The sequence below is a fragment of the Physeter macrocephalus genome, chromosome 20 (assembly GCF_002837175.3).
Source record: "Physeter macrocephalus isolate SW-GA chromosome 20, ASM283717v5, whole genome shotgun sequence".
NCBI classification, from domain to species: Eukaryota; Metazoa; Chordata; class Mammalia; order Artiodactyla; family Physeteridae; genus Physeter; species Physeter macrocephalus.
The window spans coordinates 102915110-102934005 of NC_041233.1; the positions used below are offsets into that span (position 1 = coordinate 102915110).

The 18896-nt window shown below is 44.0% G+C and overlaps 1 protein-coding gene and 1 long non-coding RNA gene across 7 annotated transcripts in view; one reads left to right on the forward strand and one right to left on the reverse strand.

The window, feature by feature from the left end:
- Nucleotides 1–18896, reverse strand: part of MTMR7 (myotubularin related protein 7) — a 109463-nt gene that overhangs the window by 17711 nt on the left and 72856 nt on the right. For all 6 annotated transcript variants that reach the window (XM_007109907.4, XM_028481158.2, XM_028481157.2 and 3 more), the window contains 2 exons: nt 17786–17920; nt 8512–8644 (listed from right to left, as the gene is read on the reverse strand). In XM_007109907.4, coding sequence (XP_007109969.1) covers nt 8512–8644; nt 17786–17920 — 268 coding nt within the window. The remainder of the gene's footprint in view (nt 1–8511; nt 8645–17785; nt 17921–18896) is intronic.
- On the forward strand, nt 6036–8530 carry LOC114484500 (uncharacterized). The gene is made up of 4 exons (XR_003677485.1): nt 6036–6524; nt 7368–7581; nt 7772–7847; nt 8255–8530. It is a non-coding gene; the product is annotated as an uncharacterized lncRNA (long non-coding RNA).

Below are 18896 nucleotides of genomic sequence, written 5' to 3' on the forward strand. Positions count from 1 at the left end.
CGTCCCCTGCATCGGCAGGCGGACTCTCAACCACTGCGCCACCAGGGAAGCCCTGGACCCTCTTTATAGAGGCCTTTACATTAATTGGAGAGATCTGTATAGTAGTTTCTCTGTATATTACTGGACACCAATAAGATTCCAGCTTTGTTTATGATGCTATTTTCTGGAATCTCCACACAATTAACAATGCCATGAAAGCCATTTTTGAATAGCCTTGTCCTCCTCTAAAGAATTCGATGCTAATATAAAATGGTAAGTTGCAATCCAGCCTAAATTCTGTACACCTGTGCTAGCACTGCTTGCGTTAGCAGCATAGATAACAGTACATGCAAACACACTTGGGCATGAGTGTGTCTGTGTCGAGCTACTAATAAACATGTACGTGTGTGTAAATGCATGTATACACACACACATTCCAGTACTACTAATTACCATTGACCTAAAGAAAATCAAGCAGCTGGTTCACAAAAGAATGCCCTATTAGCATTTATTAGCTTTGCATATGAATTTTGTGTCTAAAGACACAATTTGCCACAAATAGATTTTAAAATATATATGCCCATTTATGTTACATTTACCATATATAAGGCTTGGGATTTGGTCGTTTTCTCTCAGTGAACAGGAACTCAACCAAAGACAGGGCTTAAGGAATGAGCAAGGCTAAACAGGAAACGTAAGGCAGATGAAAATAGAGAAGTCTAGTCTGAGAGGAGGAAGGGGTGCTGAGAGCCTGTGAAGTCGGGGTGGATGCAGGATATTAGTGGTAAATACTGGAGAGAAGGCCGAGACTCATGTGAGATTAAGATGTTGGCAGCAAATAACGGAAGTGGTGAAATAAGCAGTACACGTAGCTGGGGACGTAACTGGTGGAAAAGCATTCCACGCTCATCACACCAGCTGAGCAAAGCTGCAGGACCGATGCACCCATCGAATCTGAGGCCCCATTGTCACTGGCAAGCAGATACTGAATTACCCCATCCCACCTGCAGCCTTTTGGAAAAACTGCTCACCTTGTGGCTAATATGAGTCATGTCTATCTTTGGTTTTATGGGAGACACGTTCTTCTTTAAGTGCTCCTTTTGTAAATGTCCTAGTTATCCAAAAACTAGCTGTCATGATTGATAAAATGAAAACAATAATTCTGAGGGTGAAATTTTTTGATCTTTCAATTGTCCAAGGAACATCAAGATACAGCATAATTAGGATAAAAAATAGCCATTCTTCTCCCATTAAATCTTTGTTTTCTCTTGTCCTCTCCTTTGCTAAAATCACCCAGAGATGAAGTCTTTGGCTTTGACATCCAATTAAAACATTCAGCCATCTGATCTACCCAAGGACAGCCCTCAGGAAGATCACTTATGAGAAAGCATCATCTTCTCTTCCTGCCATGATTTTTTGCCCTACATCAAAATCAGTAACGTCACTCTGTATTAATAAATAAAGCTTTTTTCTATGCAATGCCCAGCATATAGAAAACTCTCAAGAACTGTCTGATGTACAGGTGATTGTCTGAAATAACTATGTAGCTCCTAGTGATTTCCTCTACATCCATTATCTACCATACAGCATATATTTACTCCCAATTTTCAGATTAGCAAGGGTGGCTTAAAGAGGTTACTAAGTCATCCATGGTTACTCGGCCAGCAAATAACTGAGCTGGAGTCCTGGCCACAACACATATGCCCCAAAGCTCACGCTCTTTCCTCTCTGCCTCAGTGCTTAGAGCATTAGATCTCAGTCTAGACCGGGCGACACCATCCAGCCACATTTTACATCCTCTTACAACACAGAGAGAGCCAGGTACACACTCTTGATGCATTTCTTTCTTCCAAGTGACCATGAACTGGTAACTAGTGGAGCCTGACAAAGAGACCTGCTGCTCTAGCAGAACACTTACTAAAAAACCTTACCGCTGGGTGGAGCTATCCAGTTCACTTTAATGGGAAAGTAGGTTTTCTGTGTGGAAACCCATGCCCCATTGCTAAATTCTGAGGGACAGTGACCAGATTTTCAGCCAGGTCTTACTGGCTGTCTCATCTAATAGGTTAGTAATCTCAGGAAATTAATAATGGGGAAAGTCAGAAGATCGAGAACTGAAAAAAGATCAACCTTTATAGCTTTTCATTAGCTCATAGTTGGTAGAACCTCACAGCATAAACTTGTAGGCCATGTTACAGGAAATACTCACTTTGCAATGAAAAACTTAAATGTGACTATAAAGGGTTGAACTCTTCCATTTCTTCCAGGCTTACTTAGCCATCACCACATAAAGTAATGAGGTGAGGAAAAAAGAATCAAATAAAAAGGACACTGGGACTGAGAGTTACAACCTTACCTCTGAGCAAAGAAAAATACTTCGTGGGAACCTCGGAGCCGGGTGTGTTAGGGACTGTCCCCTTCTAGACCTTGGTGCACCCGAGAGCACCGGGCAGGCACGCCAGGGCGGGGAGTTGTCACACGAGCACAGCACCCACGGCCGTGGTGCCTCCCGTGACACACTCGAAGTTCTCTGCTTTTACCTGTCCCTTCTACACCCAACAAAGGTTCTGAACAATCGGGCCTCACAACCTTCACACCCAAGCACAGGTCACATATCTCTGGGGCCACCTGACTTTACCACAAAACGTCTCCATCATCACTCTCCCCAATTCTAGGGGAAACGATAAAAGTGGTTACCACTTGGGGCCTGCTAAAAAGATTCCAATCTTTTCAGTTGAATCTTACAAACAGCCCTTCACTATAGTATTGTCCAAACTGCTGAATGGGCACCGGGCCTTTGTTCCTGTGCTCTGGACCTGCTCCCATCTGATCGGCTGTCAGGCTGAGGTTTGTATCTCTGTCAGACAACTTGCTGAGAAAACACCCACCAGGCCCGGCATGGGGTTTATTAAATTATTTTCCATGAACTTGTGCTGAGTGGACACAGACCGTATCACAAGGCAAGCACCTCCATGCCTCTGAAATTGTGCTTACTCCACGTCTCTTGAATAAAAAAATTAAGAAAAGTCACCCATAAGAAAGCAGGGGACCTATCAAATACCTGCCTAGCTGCCTGAATTAATCTACAGCCCCATTAGCTTATCCATTTTACCCAGTACTTATTTTAAAACTACAGTACTGCTTCCCAAGAAAAAGCATAATGCACCTTACACTGGAAAGCACTTTACAGTTTGCAAGGAATCTTTTTTAACAAATCTGTGAGTTAGACAGCAATGATATATTGCTTACATTGTTTTACAAATACAGGAAATGAGCTTTGTTCACGTTTACTCAGAGACTAAGGCAAGAACCCAAACCCATATCTTCAGACACTTAGGCCAGGGCACTTTCTACCCAAGCCACCACCCAGAGAGACTGTAAAGCAAAGTGGTTAAGAGTATGGTGTCTGGGACTTCCCTGGTGGCACAGTGGTTAAGAATCCTCCTGCCTATGCAGGGGACACGGGTTTGAGCCCTGGCCCGGGAAGATCCCACATGCCGCAGAGCAACTAAGCCCGTGCACCACAACTACTGAGCCTGCGCTCTACAGCCCGTGAGCCACAACTACTGAGCCCACATGCCACAACTACTGAAGTCCGTGCGCCTAGAGCCCAGGCTCCGCAACAAGAGAAGCCACCGCAATGAGAAGCCCGTGCACCGCAACAAAGAGTAGCCCCCGCTCGCCGCAACTAGAGAAAGCCCACGCACAGCAACGAAGACCCAACGCAGCCAAAAAATAAATAAGTATATTAAAAAAAATTAACAGTGTCCAGTACATAATAATCACCCCATAAATGTTATATCATCATTACCATGTGGGTGGTTATCTGTGAGCCGGTCCAAGAAAAGAACCACAAATCAACGAGGATCACGGTAAAATGACGGCAAGTACTAGGCTCAATTCTTGCTTTGTTATGTGATACCAAGAAGGGTATGTCTTTAAAAACGTTTTAATTAAAAATGTAATACACCGGACTTTGTAACTGGAGAGAGGCGCTCCTACTGGTCTTGAAGAATAACCTGTCGTGTTGTGAACAGCTTATGTGGAGGTCCAACGTGGCAGAGAACACTCTAGGAACTAAGGGTGACCGCCAGCTGACAGCACTCAGGGCCCTCAGTCGAATGCAGCCAATAACCTGAATCAGCCTGGAAGCAGATTCTGCCCCATCCAGGTTTCCAGATGAGGACACAGTCCAGCTAGCACCTTGACTGCAGTCTTGTAAGATCCTGGGCAGAGGGGTCCTGGCTTCCCACTGACACATGAGAAATGCCCAGACTCGTGACCCTCAGAAACTGTGACCTGATAAGTGGGTATTGTTTGTGTTCCATGTAACATACCACCCATAGACAATTTTGTAAATAAAGAAGGAAAAAGAAAAAATTCACCCATCGTCCTCTCATTCTAATCCAATTATCATTCTGGAAATTCTTCATAAATATGGTTTACTGTATCGTGAATCAGAGTATGTGTACAATTTTACAACCTGAATTCTTCACTTACATTATACACGTTCTCCCATGTTAGTAATATATTTTTCACATTTATCATTTTTAATGGATGCAAAATTTTCTATCAAAAGGTAGAGTGTTTAGTCAGTCTACTATTGTTGAACATTCCTGAGGCTTCCAAAATTCTATTATTATAAATAAAACACTACTATCAAAACAGGCATTATATGTCTTTCTTTTCTTAAACCATATTTTGGGTTAGTCCCTCAGGGGAATTAATCTGGTAAAAATATGTATCTCAGAACAAAATATATTAGGTATCTCTTGCCAATTTCAATGATACCAGAAATATTTAAAGTACTAGTTTTACCACATTCTTTTCAGTACTGAATATTTTAATGTATTTCAATTTAAATATTTTAATAAATTTTATTTAAATTTAAAAAAATTTTAAGTGAAAAATGGTAATTTGAGGTTTTAACTACATTTCTTTAATTATCAGAGCAAGTTTCAATGTTTTTCTCTGTTGGTTTCACCTTATTTTTCTTTAAAGAATGATCTTAGATTGAGTTAACTTCACCGAGATACTTTCTTCATCTATAAAGTGCAGATAATATTACATACAGCACACTATTGCTGTGAAATCAAATACAGGCAGACCTCATTTTACTGTACTTCACAGATATTGTGTTTTTTATAGGTTGAAGGTCTGTGGCAACTCTGCATTGAGCAAGTCTTTCGGCACCATTTTCCCAACAACATTTGCTCACTTCATACCTCTGTACCACATTTTGGTAATTCTCGAAATATTTCAAACCTTCCACCAGTGAAAAGATTACAACTCTCTGAAAGCTCAGATGATGGTTACATCTTTTAAGCAATAAAATATTTTTAAATTAAGGTACGTACAGTGCTTTTTTAGACATAATGCTATTGCACACTGAATAGACTACAGGATAGGGTAAACGTAACTTTCACATGCACTGGGAAACCAAAAAAATCCGTGTGACTCACTTTATAGCGATATTCATTTTACTGAGGTGGTCTGGAACCGAACCTGCGATATCTTCAAGGTCTGCCCATTCGTGAATCATTTAAGTAAAAATACTGAGGAAGCCTGGCACGTAGCAGGTGCTCTGTTTTTAGTTAAATGCACAAATTAATGAATAAGGGGTCAGTTATACAGAACTACACTGTGGCCAACAATATTAATCTCGGATTCATGTAGAATCCAGGCACGCCGAAACTAGTGGTGGGGAGAAAGGTCAATTTTCTGGGCAACATACAAAAGGTGGAGCATATTGACTGAAAAACAGGAAGGTGTCACTGCCATCATGTCTTTCCCATAAACACCCGCCTACCTTGAAAACAGGTATTTCTTTATGAAGAGGCGCGATAGTGCGGCTCAATCTCAAAGCCCGGATGTGACGTAATTCCATGTGTCCCTCTCTCCCTCCCCCTCACTGATTTCCTCCCCCCAAATCAAGGATGCCCTAGGAGGTTTTTATTTCCACATCTGATAACAATTTCCTCAGCCACGAAAGAGCCTATTCCAGGTTCTTCTACTGCCTGTTTCAACAACAACAAAAGAAAGAAAATGTAGGGCATCCTTTTATTATTTGAGGGAAAAACCATTATTTATATGATCAAGAGGAAAGGCTCTGTGAAAAGCACTTAATAAATCACACAATTGCTACATAACTGAAAGGCTTCATTATTATCTCACTGGGAGGTGTGAATGCCACAAAATAGTTTGGTTTAGAACTTAGAAACCAAAGTTAACATGCAGTCAATCAGCTCCATAAAAGGACCTACACCGGACGTGAACTTGGTCCTAGATTTCAGTTTCTGATGAAATATTCTGCAGCTGTTGCTCACAGACAGGGCTATTTCGGGCCAGAATGCAAACAATTTTTCATTTCTGTCATTCAGAATCTCTCCTGATAATATCAATATCCCTGATAAGAGAAATTTTGAAAAAAAATAATAATCATGAAGGAAATGCATTATTCCGCTTCCTACCAAGTGACCAGCGGTACAAACCTTCCGATCTCTTTGATGCCAAGACAGCTGTTTGAAGGATAAAAGCCTCCAAAGGTGAGTCTGATTGCATCAGTTCATCAGCTGAGCTTCCACGAGCAGTTTATAATTTACTTGGTAAAAACAGATAGTCAAACATTGGTCAAGTCCCCTGAAAGGCATCCAGAAAGTCGTCCTTGCTTATTGCACGGACACAGAGCTGACAAAGTGATGCAGAAGAACCATGATCCCTTATGAAACACAGGCTGCCCTCCCTCCGGAACTCGGTCAGTTTGCTGGTCCTTTAGAAATAGCGCGTCAGACCAAAGGTATGAGGGCAGGAGACATGGTTCCTAATAAGAAACCGAGTAAATGCTAATTTTAAAACAAAAGCCAAATCGCCATGTTACAAGCACTCCTGGGAGCCACCTTCTGCATAGAAGACAATATATATTCTCAAAAGTCAGCTTATGAAATTACTAAATGAAAAATATAAAGCATGCAAATGTTTTTAATGATTCTGATAATGAACACTCTTCACACTAAAACTAGACTACCCGTTCAATTACAGTACCAAAGCTAGTGCAGTTTTTCAATGTCTAAAAAGCACAGCTTATAGCAGGGAGAGCCAAACCGCCCATGAGAATCTCCCAAAATTTACGAAGTTCAATGCCCAAGCCATCCTCCTGTCACCTGAGACATGGCAAATTTCACGTGGAGGTAAGATGGAGCTAGCTAGCTCTGGGGATGTTTTTTGTTGTTGTTGTTGTTTTTAGGATGCTGGAAGAAGTTTCGTCTAACCATTCCAACCCTCAATTTTAAACTATTTGCAATCAGGGGCATCAAAGTGTGGACTCACAGACTGTCAGGGCTGGATGGGTCCACAGAAATCATTAGTCCAATCCTCTCCATTTACGGCAGGTAACAGAGCCCCAAAGAAGCTACACGACGTGTTCAAAGTCTCATAATGACTGAGATGACCCCGGGAATCCAGGAAGGAGAATGGAAATCAGGCTTGTCCGTGACACTCAAGCTCCTCCAGCCCCACCGCTAGCTTCTCACTACCTCCTGCTCTGATTAAGCACTGAACTGCACGAGTTACCGAGAGCCAATGTGCCCACTTCCGGAGAAAAAGGTAATTCGGCACTTTCTTTGTCCCTCTTCACTGCAGACCCCGCATTTCCGGTTCAGACCGGACCGCCCACTTCCCTGGCACACAGCGCCGCCTCCCCGGGGCTTCCCCCCAGAAGCGCGAGCCCAGCGTTTGCAGCCTCCCCTGGTCCAGAGGCACAAAGCCCTGGGTTATGCATCCTCTTTCTCTTCAGTTCCCGCAAGAGGGAGACGTGGTGGACATGACAACAGACTCCTCCTGGGGCCTGGACGATCGCAAGAGCGTAACCGGTAAACTAAGCTGGTTTTGCTTGGAATATATGATTTCTGGCAATTAGTTTACAGCTGGTGTGGCCACATAAATAATTCCTCTGCGCTGCATGACCCAGCTTTGCGACTTCCTCTCCCTGTGAGTGCAGAAGCCTGGGCGTGCGCGTCTTGTGGGGCTCGCTGGGTGGGGAAGGTGGAGGGAAGCACTGCGGCAGTTGCTGCTGATGGAAGGGAGAACCGGGACCCCCAACATCCTTCTAATGGCCTTTCAGCCGCTCGGATTCAGTCTGTGAACCTCACGTCCACACGTGAACAGCTGGCGGTTGCTTTCGGTGTAGGACTGCTTTATCTCCAAGTGGTCTTGAATATGGGTCGAACTACTATTATGAGAGAGAAAGAAAAAATATCCCCGTGCACTTTTATCTTAGGTGTTAGGTACCACCGGAGAGAGCCTGGCAGCTAATACCACGGGACGAAACCACTCCACGATGACACAAAAAAAAGAAGAGAACAGCTAAATGTTTAAAGAGTCCCTGCATTTTGATATTCTTCCCAACTGACCCCACCCCTGCAAACAACATCATAGTAAAGCACAATTTTCACATCAGGAGACCATCTTATTCCATCTTGGCATTGAAACATTTAACCGCATTTTCTAAATGCTGTGCATAAGGAAATGGTTTACCTTCCAGCATTTTTTGCAGACTGTTCCTCATGACATGGATGTTCTCTATCCCGATAAACTGAAACTTGATATTGGAATAATTGTCTTCGTTCTCATAGCCTTTCCCTGCAGCACGATTTGCCATCGCATTAAGCTGCAGTGGGCAGCAAAACAGAACAGTCACCAGTGATATTCATGAAACAATCACAACACTTCACGGCTATCCATAAGAACATTCAACGTGATGTGCCGAAACATGCTTTAAATCCCGGGAACATCGTGCTGCGCTACGTAGCTACAGACACGGGTGCTGAGCTTACATTCAACAAGATCAGTTTGTTGATGGGGCAACATTTTCTGAGCTGGAAGCATCCTATGGATAAGCCCTTTTGCAGACGTTCCCTGTCAGAGATGCCAAATCCAATGTGGGATTCTGCACAGAGCCAAGTCGCCCCAATTTAATACCAAACATGACAGCCTTAGGTTGGCAGAAGAATATCAGCAGATACAGTTGGCAACATAAAGCTCTGTAAGTTAAATTATTATATCTTCCAGTATTAGAATGCCGATAAACACATCAACGTATAGGAACAGTTAGGTCATTCTAATTTGCCTACAAGAATCCCCCAGGTACCCAATTCAACCTTGAGCAGGAATCGGTGAACAAAACAGAGAGAGGGCAAGCAGGTGCTAAGCCTCCAGAGACATTTCCTCTGGCCACCCTATTTAAATCGCCAGAGAGGATTTTTTTCTATCACATTCATTATCATCATTTCATATATAAAAAGTCACGGTTCCTAGTGCAAACTGGGTTAAATGGTAATGGACTTTGAAGAAGAAATGTATGCTATGCAAACTCCTGCCTTATTCCTGTGTAACTAAAATCAAGAAGGGGACAAGTCCTGCCTTAGCTGAGAAATACACAGATTTCTAGAATGAATGTATTATTGTGAATACTCCATTCTTGCTGTTCCGCTAAGCGGGTCATCACATCCTAGACATCAATATTCACTGACCATTCTCTTCCTCTGCCCACAAAGGGCAGGAGGGCTAGCTAGCCCAGACAGAGAACTCACTACCAAAAAAATACCAGTTTTTAGGACCACAATGCAGCACTCGGGGGATATTCATACTTTTCAAAAATCTAAGCTTAAAAAGCCAAGTTAAGTTAAAAGCATACATATTTTTTGACCCAGATTTCCTATGTGTGAGAATCTGACACTATTAAAATACCAGCACATAAAGACAGATGTCCAGCGATGTTTACTGCAATCTTTTTTTTTTTTAATAATAGTTGAGAGTAAAAAAACGGAAAACCTATGAATATCTCCATAGGGCCATGATTGGATGAATTATGGTATATTCATACCCTGGACTTCTAATAGGCTCAAGTAGAGACACAGAGATAGAGATAGACAGATATATAGATGTCTAGATATTGCAGGGGGAGGGAGGGAGGAGAGAAGAGAGGAGATACTGGGCCATGACATGTGAAGTAAAAAGAGTAAGCTCCAGAATAATATTCACACGATTATCCCATTTTTTGTAAGACAAGCCGACCTACAGACATGAATTTACATTTATGCATGCTGGATTAAGCAGAACAGAAATGAATGGAAGTCTATACCAATTTAGCAGCTGTTGCAGCAGACAGACAGAGGTGGCACGTGTGGGGAGCGGCTGCCAATACTACTCCAGATGCTCCTCCAGTCTTTGTTACAAACCAGATATAGTGGGTTTGTAATTTAAATAGCAGGAAAAACACGTATGGCAGGCCCCTCACTTTCCTGCTCCGTGATTCAGCTCACGTGACAGCAGCTGGGGCACGCGCCACTACCCTGTTTCCCATTTACAAAAAGATCATCCCCTTTCTCCCAGGCAAGCTATGAGAAGGATAAAGGGTTTGGTCTCAATAAAGAAAAAAATAGAAAAATAGTGTTATTTTTAAGACAACTGATGTTCATGCTTTAAATTTTAAAAATATTTTAAGCGGAAAATTTTTCTAAAATTACCTATAGACGTTGTTCTTTTGAAACATACTATTATAAAAATATCACTGGTTTGTATAATTATTTTCCAAAGTTGCTGGCTTATTCTTTACAAGCTTCATAAATAAAATGGTTAATAGGATACGTGCAAGTATCTTTATGTTACATGAACCTTATGTTTATTCTGTATCTTGAAAAATTCCAGTTAAGCCTTCTCACCACATACCACACTCTTTTTAAACAGTGAAGTGAATAAAAACCAAAACACTATTATTACTGTAATCTATAATCAGGACCCTATGTTCACATTTTTTAGTAGTTGATTACCTATGACCTGGGAGAATTTATCGATGGTCTTCTTTAAAAGCAAAGGAGCCACACAAGATGGCCTCTTAAAAGTCAACGGTACTTCTCATAATGAACAGAAGGTGGCAATATTTAATCTACCATCCAAAGTGTACTTTCTCAAGGTTTCCACATATTTTACAGGCCCTGTCAGGATAATCGGGCACCAGCTGACCCTTCAAAGCAGGAAATACAGTTTCATAGTTAATAAAAAATTCAGAAGCTATCGTGGACCTATATGTATATTCATTCAGGTAGAGTTCTCTCTTATATAAATAAAACACTAAGTCTAGTTTGGTGCCCTGTCCCTTAGGCTGAGAATTCCATTTCACAGGCAAAGAAAAAGCTGTTCATTTCAGCTCCTAAAAGTTCTCAAATAGTGAAAAAAAAAAACAACCTCAAAAGGTCACATACTATATGTTTTCAATTACAGAACGTTCTTGAAATGACAAACATTGAGGTGGAGAACAGATTAGTGGTTATTTGTGGTGATGTAATTGTTCTGTATCTTGACTGTGGTACTGAATATACAAACATACATATGTGATAAGACTTTATAGAGCTAAACACACACACACACACACACACACACACGACTACAGTAAAACTGGGAAAATTGGAACAAGATTGGTGGATTTTATCAGTGTCAATATCCTGGTTGCAATACTGTACACAGCTTTGCAAGATGTTACCACTGGGGGAAAGTGGGTAAAATGTACAAGGCATCCTTCTGTATTATTTCCTACAACTGCATGTGAATCTACAATTATCTCAAAATAGAAAGTCTAATTTAAAAAAAAAAATTCTCAAACAGATAAAACAATGGCGATAACTGCATTCCAGTTTCAACCTATGCTTAAAGAACACAACAGACAACTGAAAAGTGGTCCTGGAAAAAGTGCCCTGTTTTCTAATCCGAGGTCACGCTGCTATTTGATCATCTCAGCATCTTTGGGTGCAAAAAAGCTCATAAGTGAAACAAAAAAATTCACTCTCTCTCAACAAACACTTAACGAACACCTACTGTGTGCCAGGCATTGAATGGAATAAAAACGTGAATAAGAAGTAGTTCCAGCCGCCACAAGCTTATCATCGAGTATGGAAGTGCAAGCACACAGCACCAGATAACGACAGATGATACCCACCAGGACTGGGCAGGAGCTGAGAGCCTGGTAGAGGCGGTGGCAGTAGTCAGAACCTGAACAGCCCCACATGGCCCAGGGCATCAGGGGTGACGTTTCATGATGGAAGGAGGACTTGAGATGGGCTTTAATAACCAGGAAGCGTGGAGAGAAAGGGGGAGGGCATCCCAGATGAAGCGATGCGAAAGGGAAGAGGTAGGGGACCAAATCAAAGAAGCAGGTGGGTATCACTGAGTCAACCAGCGCGAGCTCAGCGGAAGGTTCGAGTCTGGCGGCAGCAGCAAGAAAGGAGGCTAGAAATGATTAGGGTCCTCTACACACCAGCGAGATTAAAAAGTTCTAACTTTATCTGTGGCAGTAGAGAGCCGCTGAAGGCTTCTGCGCAGGATTAATTGAAACATTTGAGACTTAGTATCCATGACAGAGAAGGTCCACTGGAGTGGGGCAGAGGACGTGAGCTCCACAGGAAGGTGGCCGATCTCATTTATGGCCAGAACCCTATGCATCCAGCTGGCACAGAGCAGGCACTCAGTGAAGATTTACTGACGGGCTGACCGACCAAATAAATGCCTAACAGAGTGAGGCTGAGAGGTGAACAGGCCAAGAATGTTTAAAAAAGAACAGAATCAGATTCTTTCCACCCCCCTCCCCGAGTCTTAAATCATCAATCAAACACATCAAAATCAGGGAAACTCAGTCAACCATAAGCTGCGTATCAAGTTAAAGGTCAGCCTGGTCACCACCTCAGTCTCGGAGTCTAACATTTCAGCAGAGCACATTCTGTACCTGAATGACAGGACCTGACCTGACGTGGCTGAAAAATGAGAATTGAAGTTGATCTTGGCAGGAGAACCACATTCTAGCCTGCGGTGTCAATTAATGGTCCTTTTCTCTCCCTGCATCTGTATCTGGTGAAATGAAGAATCTTATCTTGTGATAGAAACATGAAAATAAGAGATGATTTTATTTCTTGCAACTACTGTCTACAACTGTGCTAATAAAAATCCTCCTTCCCTACCCCCGAAGGAAGAATTAATAACTTTTGGAATACAATCAGATAGGGAATCACCGTCCAGCTCAACTTAAAATCCCAACCCCATATATGACACACAATTTTCTCTTTCTCTTATTAGAGGCTGTTTGGACTGGTGAGAGGTCTGCTCGGGTTCTTCCCTTTTCCTCTTCCTTCTAGGCTCTATCTTTATCTTGGGGAGGGGGAGGGAGAGAGGGGCGTAAAAGAGGAGGGAAATATCTCTTTGTAAAGCTGGACGAGACTGCTGTTCTCTCTCCATCGGTCGTCACTGCTTTTCCTGTTAACACTTGCTGACCAGCACTACCCTCTCTGGCATTAAGGGTCCAAATCCTAGGGCGAGTCCGTGGGCTCCCGGGAGGAGGAGGTACACAGCTCGCTGACAAGAGACCCACCTTGGCTCGAGCCTGTTCCGAGGCCCCTGGCTTCCCTCCCCGGCACGTACCCCCCAGTCGGCCGCAGCTGGGAACCTCCAGTTGGGAGGTGGGAGCCGGGCCTCAGCGAGGTGGCTCACGTACAACTTTCTTTCTCAGTGTCCACTGGACCCACAGGTCCCCCCCTCCATCCCTGTCCTGCCAAAGAGGGAGAGCAGATGCCCCACCGCCGCGGAACGCCGCGGCCGCTCCTCTTCCCCTCGGCCTGCTCGCTGCCGCCGTGGGACAAGTGGGCCACACGTCCCACGCGGCAGTGGCCTCCTAGCTGCCCCCGTCACGCACCCCGATCTCTACAACAGATCCTCCCAGATCCCCCCTCACAGGATTCAGTGAGTGGGAACCACCTAATTACTGATTCCAGAGACACAGAGGAACTTCCAACATGACCTCCCGTCTCACAGCTAAAGAATCGCTCGCAAGGTGAAATCAGAGGCCATTTCACCACAAAGCTGTCTTTGGAGGAGGAGCCAGGACAAGGGGTCGGGCGTTAGCCGAGCCCCCCGCCGGCCTGCTCACCCCTTCCCTCCACTGCCCGGCGCCCCTCCCAGGCCGCCGGCCTGCTCACACCTCTTGCCCCGGCCTGAGCGTGGAGGAGCCTGTGGTTGGTCGTTCAGCTCTGCGTTTCCAGCCTCACTGCAAATGTGCTCAGAAGAGGGGACCCTGTGGAAACTGACAGCGGACCCAAGGCTCCCCTGGGTATTGCCGTCAACAGACCGTGATCAGACCGAAGTAGCGTGGGCTCGGGCGTCACATAAGCCTAGATTTGAATGGCTTGACCCTGGGCGCGTGACTGAACCTCTCTCAACCTGAGACCTTACCCATAAACAGAAAAGAACAGCTCCTAATTTGCAGGAGTATTATAAGAACTGAATGGGAAGGGGCCTGGCATTTTTACAAGCTCAGCAAAGTCCTAGAACAAAGTAAAGTTAAAGTCGTGAGCGAGGCTGAGACAGAAGGAGCTCGATATCATTTTAAAATCCAACAACTGTGGCATCAACATGATCTCCTATCTTCTGAATGCACCGAACTCTAGCAGTAACATATGACCTCGAGGGTATGTTTTTTCTTAACAGTTCATGCTGAGGCCCTTCACTGCCTTTGCCTCCCGAGATTTTAGTATCAACAAGCAATGCAGAAGCTTTCATCCGAACAGGCAGCATCTGGGCGAGCCTTGCTCCGAGGACAAGAATGACTGCTAGCCTTTCTCCTCTTCAGTAAACCTGTAAGCAAACCCGGCCAGGGCCCATCTGTCTGTCCACCACCCACAGCAAACATGGACCTGGTCTCCTGGCTACCGAGGAATAAAGATCAACGCACGTGATCTTTAAAACAATGAGAGCTCTAAGCAAACAGGTGAAGACTCCCGTGAAGGCGTGTGTACCTGGGGAAATAGGAAGAGGGCACGACTTGTATGAGACACCAATCTTCTTCAAGGGGTCAGCATCCAACTTCTTATCGCCCAGAGCAAACGCACGCAGTGCTAAATATACCCTTCAAATCAAACCCTCTGGATTAATTTATTTTACATCTGGACTATGCCTGGCTCAACAGCTGCCACATTTCCCGGAGGGTTTGCATAGCGTAGTACATGCTTGGGTCGTTGGCCCTTAAGGCAGCAGGCGAACCTGTCTGCCTTTATTTAAATCTAGGAAAACGGGATCGGAGAAGGGCACCCCGATTCACTTCAAAGGCCCTGTCTTCCCGTTCTTTTCTTATCTTGTCTTTAGTAGGTGTGTCTAGGACAGGCATTCATTCAGTTGTCTCTGACTGTTAGGAAATTCAGAGCAGCTCCACTGTCCTGACGCAAAAGGCACGATGACAGGAGGTAAACAGTCAATGCGAGAAGGATGAAGCAGAGAGGAAGCACAAATCGAAAGAGAGCAGTAAGAGTCAGAGCCCCGCGTCTTTCGAGTGAAAACCTTCGAGCAGAGAAGCTATTTCTTTCCCAGTCTGAAGCTCTTCCCTGCTGTGCTTTGAAAATCTGTCCAAAAGGAAGGGAATCCTTTACCTGTCATCTACTAGAATGTGATCCAGCTGCAACATGTTTTGTCCTTGACCTGCATGGTTGGTCTGCTGATCCGGCATCTGAGAGTAACTCTTCCTCACTGCCCACCCCTCCACGGCCATCCCACAGCTACCCTCCCGTTAGAGAGGAAGGGACTGTTCTGAGGGCAGCCATGTGAGTGATCTTACACTAGGAAGACATCAAACTTAGTGATCGAGACCGTGAATCACAATAGTTCATGAAACAGGGCTCAGAGAAGCAGCGAAATTGCCAGGGTCTGAGTGGCTACACAATGGATAGTATCCAGTTGCCGTGATTTCTCTTATGGGCCACGAGTATAGACCCTATCTGTAATTACCCCCTCCTAACACCAGTGTAGACTTTGAAGTGACTTGGGCCGTTGGTCATATTTCCTCCTTCCTGTTCTAATGTTTCTATGTCCTTATGTGGTTTTTTTTGATAGCTTCTTTGACATAGAAGTCACATGCCATACAATCTATCCATGTAAAGTATACAATTCAATGGTGTTTGGTATATTCACAGAACTGTGAATATACCACGTCACCACAATCTATTTTTAGAACATTTTAATCACCCCAAAAAGAAACCCTCTACCCACCAGGTGTCACCTCCCATTTCCCTAGCCCTAGGCAACCACCGCCCTGCCTGATGTCTCTACGGATTTGTCATAGAGACATTTCATATAAATGGAATCATACAATATGTGATCCTCTGTGACTGACTTCTTTCACTTAGCCTAACACTTTCAAGGTTCATCCATGTTGTAGCACTTCTCAGTACTTCATGCCTTTAGTAATAATAGCCAAAAAATATTCCAGGGAATGAATATACCGTATTTTATTAATCCATTCTCAGTTGATGGAATTTGGTTGTTTCTACTTTGGGGCTATTATTAACAATGAATATTCACTTAGAAGTTTCGGTGTGGACACATGTTTTCATTTTTCTTAAATTAGGAGTGGAATTACTGGGTCACATGGTAACTTTTATGTGTAACATTTTGAAGTCTTTATGTTCTTTCAACCTTTGGATGATTAAAAGCTCTTCCACACTGTAATTTATAAAAAAAGGTTTTTTAAAATCCTCCTCTCACCTCACAAGAAAAGCCACTGTTAACAGTTTACTATACATACCCTCAAACTTTCTTCAGTGAAAAAACTATAGAACAACGTATAATTTTTATAATTTAATTATTATTACATACGTGGCATTACAGATTTTCTGTAGCTCACTCTTGTTGCTTCACGGCGTATCCTGGACACTGTTCCACACCCACGTGGAGAAAGAACATGCAGCTCTCTCTCACAGTCATAGGTCCAGGTATATTTTCATAACTGGCAAGAAATTCCTAGGCCAAATATGTTGAATAAAGGCCATTTCTCTCTGTCACCTCATTCTGTCCCCTATATTCCATGTCCCTGTAGGTGATTTTGTTTCCATGTATTCAATGGCACATACCTTTGAGGACTCCATGTGTTGGTCGGTTTACAAAGAAGTGGGTCTAAGGCGTGAAATTACAAATTATACTTGACCTAACCCTGACTAGTGTCAAGAACATCTAAAGCTGAGTGGGTGGGAAGCATAAGATGGACTTGGTCCACCCGCTGATAACTAGATTATTTCCTGTTGGTTGTTCTATTAAATTATAAAATTAATATACGAATACCTGCATAATTATAAAATAATATTTTCAAACGAGGTAAGTAGAAAGTTCTCTACCTCCCTCAAGCCTCCCCCCTTCTCCATGCAATTTTAATAGGTTAGTGTTTATCCTTCCAGATCTTTTCCTATTTTAATTTAAATTTTTACCTACCTATAGTTTGGTTTTTTCCATAGACACAGTAGTATACACATTAATTTGTGACTTTTCTTTTTTTACTTAACATTACATTTTGTAAATCTTTCCAAGTCATAGCTACAGAGCACTACAAGTGGAATTTGCAATAGCAGAGGTGAATATCTCCCAAAAACTGTAGGAATTCCACAGTAAATTTCATACTGTCAGAGAAGAAACGGTCCTTTTATAAACAAACCAAAAAAATAATCTGGTATATTTAGGAGAGTAATCTCCAACACGAAACCACACTTTCATTGTGTTCACCACGTACCAAGCACGATGCTCAGAGCAGGGGAAATATCACAAGTACCTGCCGACCTCAGGGGCCCCAGAAGGCAGCCGAGCAGGGCAGCCACGCACGACTGTGCAAAGGGCAACAGCGCCTCTGCAGGTGGGGCTCCCTGAGCGGGTCACGGTGGTCAGGGAGCATGGCCTCATCTCCCATTCCATGATTCAGAGCGGCAAAGACACACAGCAGCGTGGCGACACCTACTTTAGGCCGAGTGTCCACGACGTAAATGAAGTCGCTTCCTGGACTGGCCTTCCTGATGGCCTGGAGCATCTGCTCGTCCTCCAGGCACCGGGCACTGAAGCCAGACAGGGGCTGGCTGCTCCGGCAGATGGAGACCTGGGGGGAAGCAACGCGGCAGCGTCAGGCAGCGGTGCGACGGCACCTCCCCGGAACCCCCAAGACCGTCCCCACAAGGCTCCCCCGTGCACTGATGCCCACGCTAGCTCGTAAAAGCATCACTGCCTCTGGAGACCGAGGTTGCTTTCCTTCTAATTCAAGTCAAGAAACCACTACATGGGCAAGCAGGGCAAAAAGTTTCTCTGGGTAAGAAATTAGGAATGTGTAAGGATGTTTAGGTGGGACCCAAATTATGAAACGTAAAGTCAGTTAAATATCCTACTTTCCTCTTCACCGCTACTGTTTCATCTTCCTGCCAAAGTAGAAATATAAAGTAAGTAACTATTCTACTAAAATTTATAAAAATTATAAAAGTGACTTCTTTAGTGTTTCCATCATTTACTAGCCCATTCAGAAACATCACAAATACCGAAAACCAATTCTAATCCTAAATGGGGGAGTCTTCACGGTGATGAAGCCCAGGCTGCTGCTAGCTTCTAAGGACAGCAGGCATGGACCTGGGCTGACCAGGTAAGTTAGAAGCAAGGTCTTTCTTGGGCTTCCCTGATGGCGCAGTGGTTGAGAGTCCGCCTGCCGATGCAGGGGACGCGGGTTCGTGCCCCGGTCCGGGAGGATCCCACGTGCCGCGGAGCGGCTGGGCCCGTGAGCCACGGCCGCTGAGCCTGCGCGTCCGGAGCCTGTGCTCTGCAACGGGAGAGGCCACGACAGTGAGAGGCCCGCGTATCGCAAAAAAAAAAAAAAAAAAAAAAGAAAAGAAGCAAGGTCTTTCTGGGGAATTGATCTGCATTCTATTCTTCAATTTCCCTACTCTGCGATTCTAAGAGTACACTACACCACTGCCCTGGTGACGCAGTGGTTGAGAATCCACCTGCCAAGGCAGGGGACACGGGCTCAAGCCCTGGTCCAGGAAGATCCCACATGCCGCGGAGCAACTAAGCCCGTGCGCCACAACTAC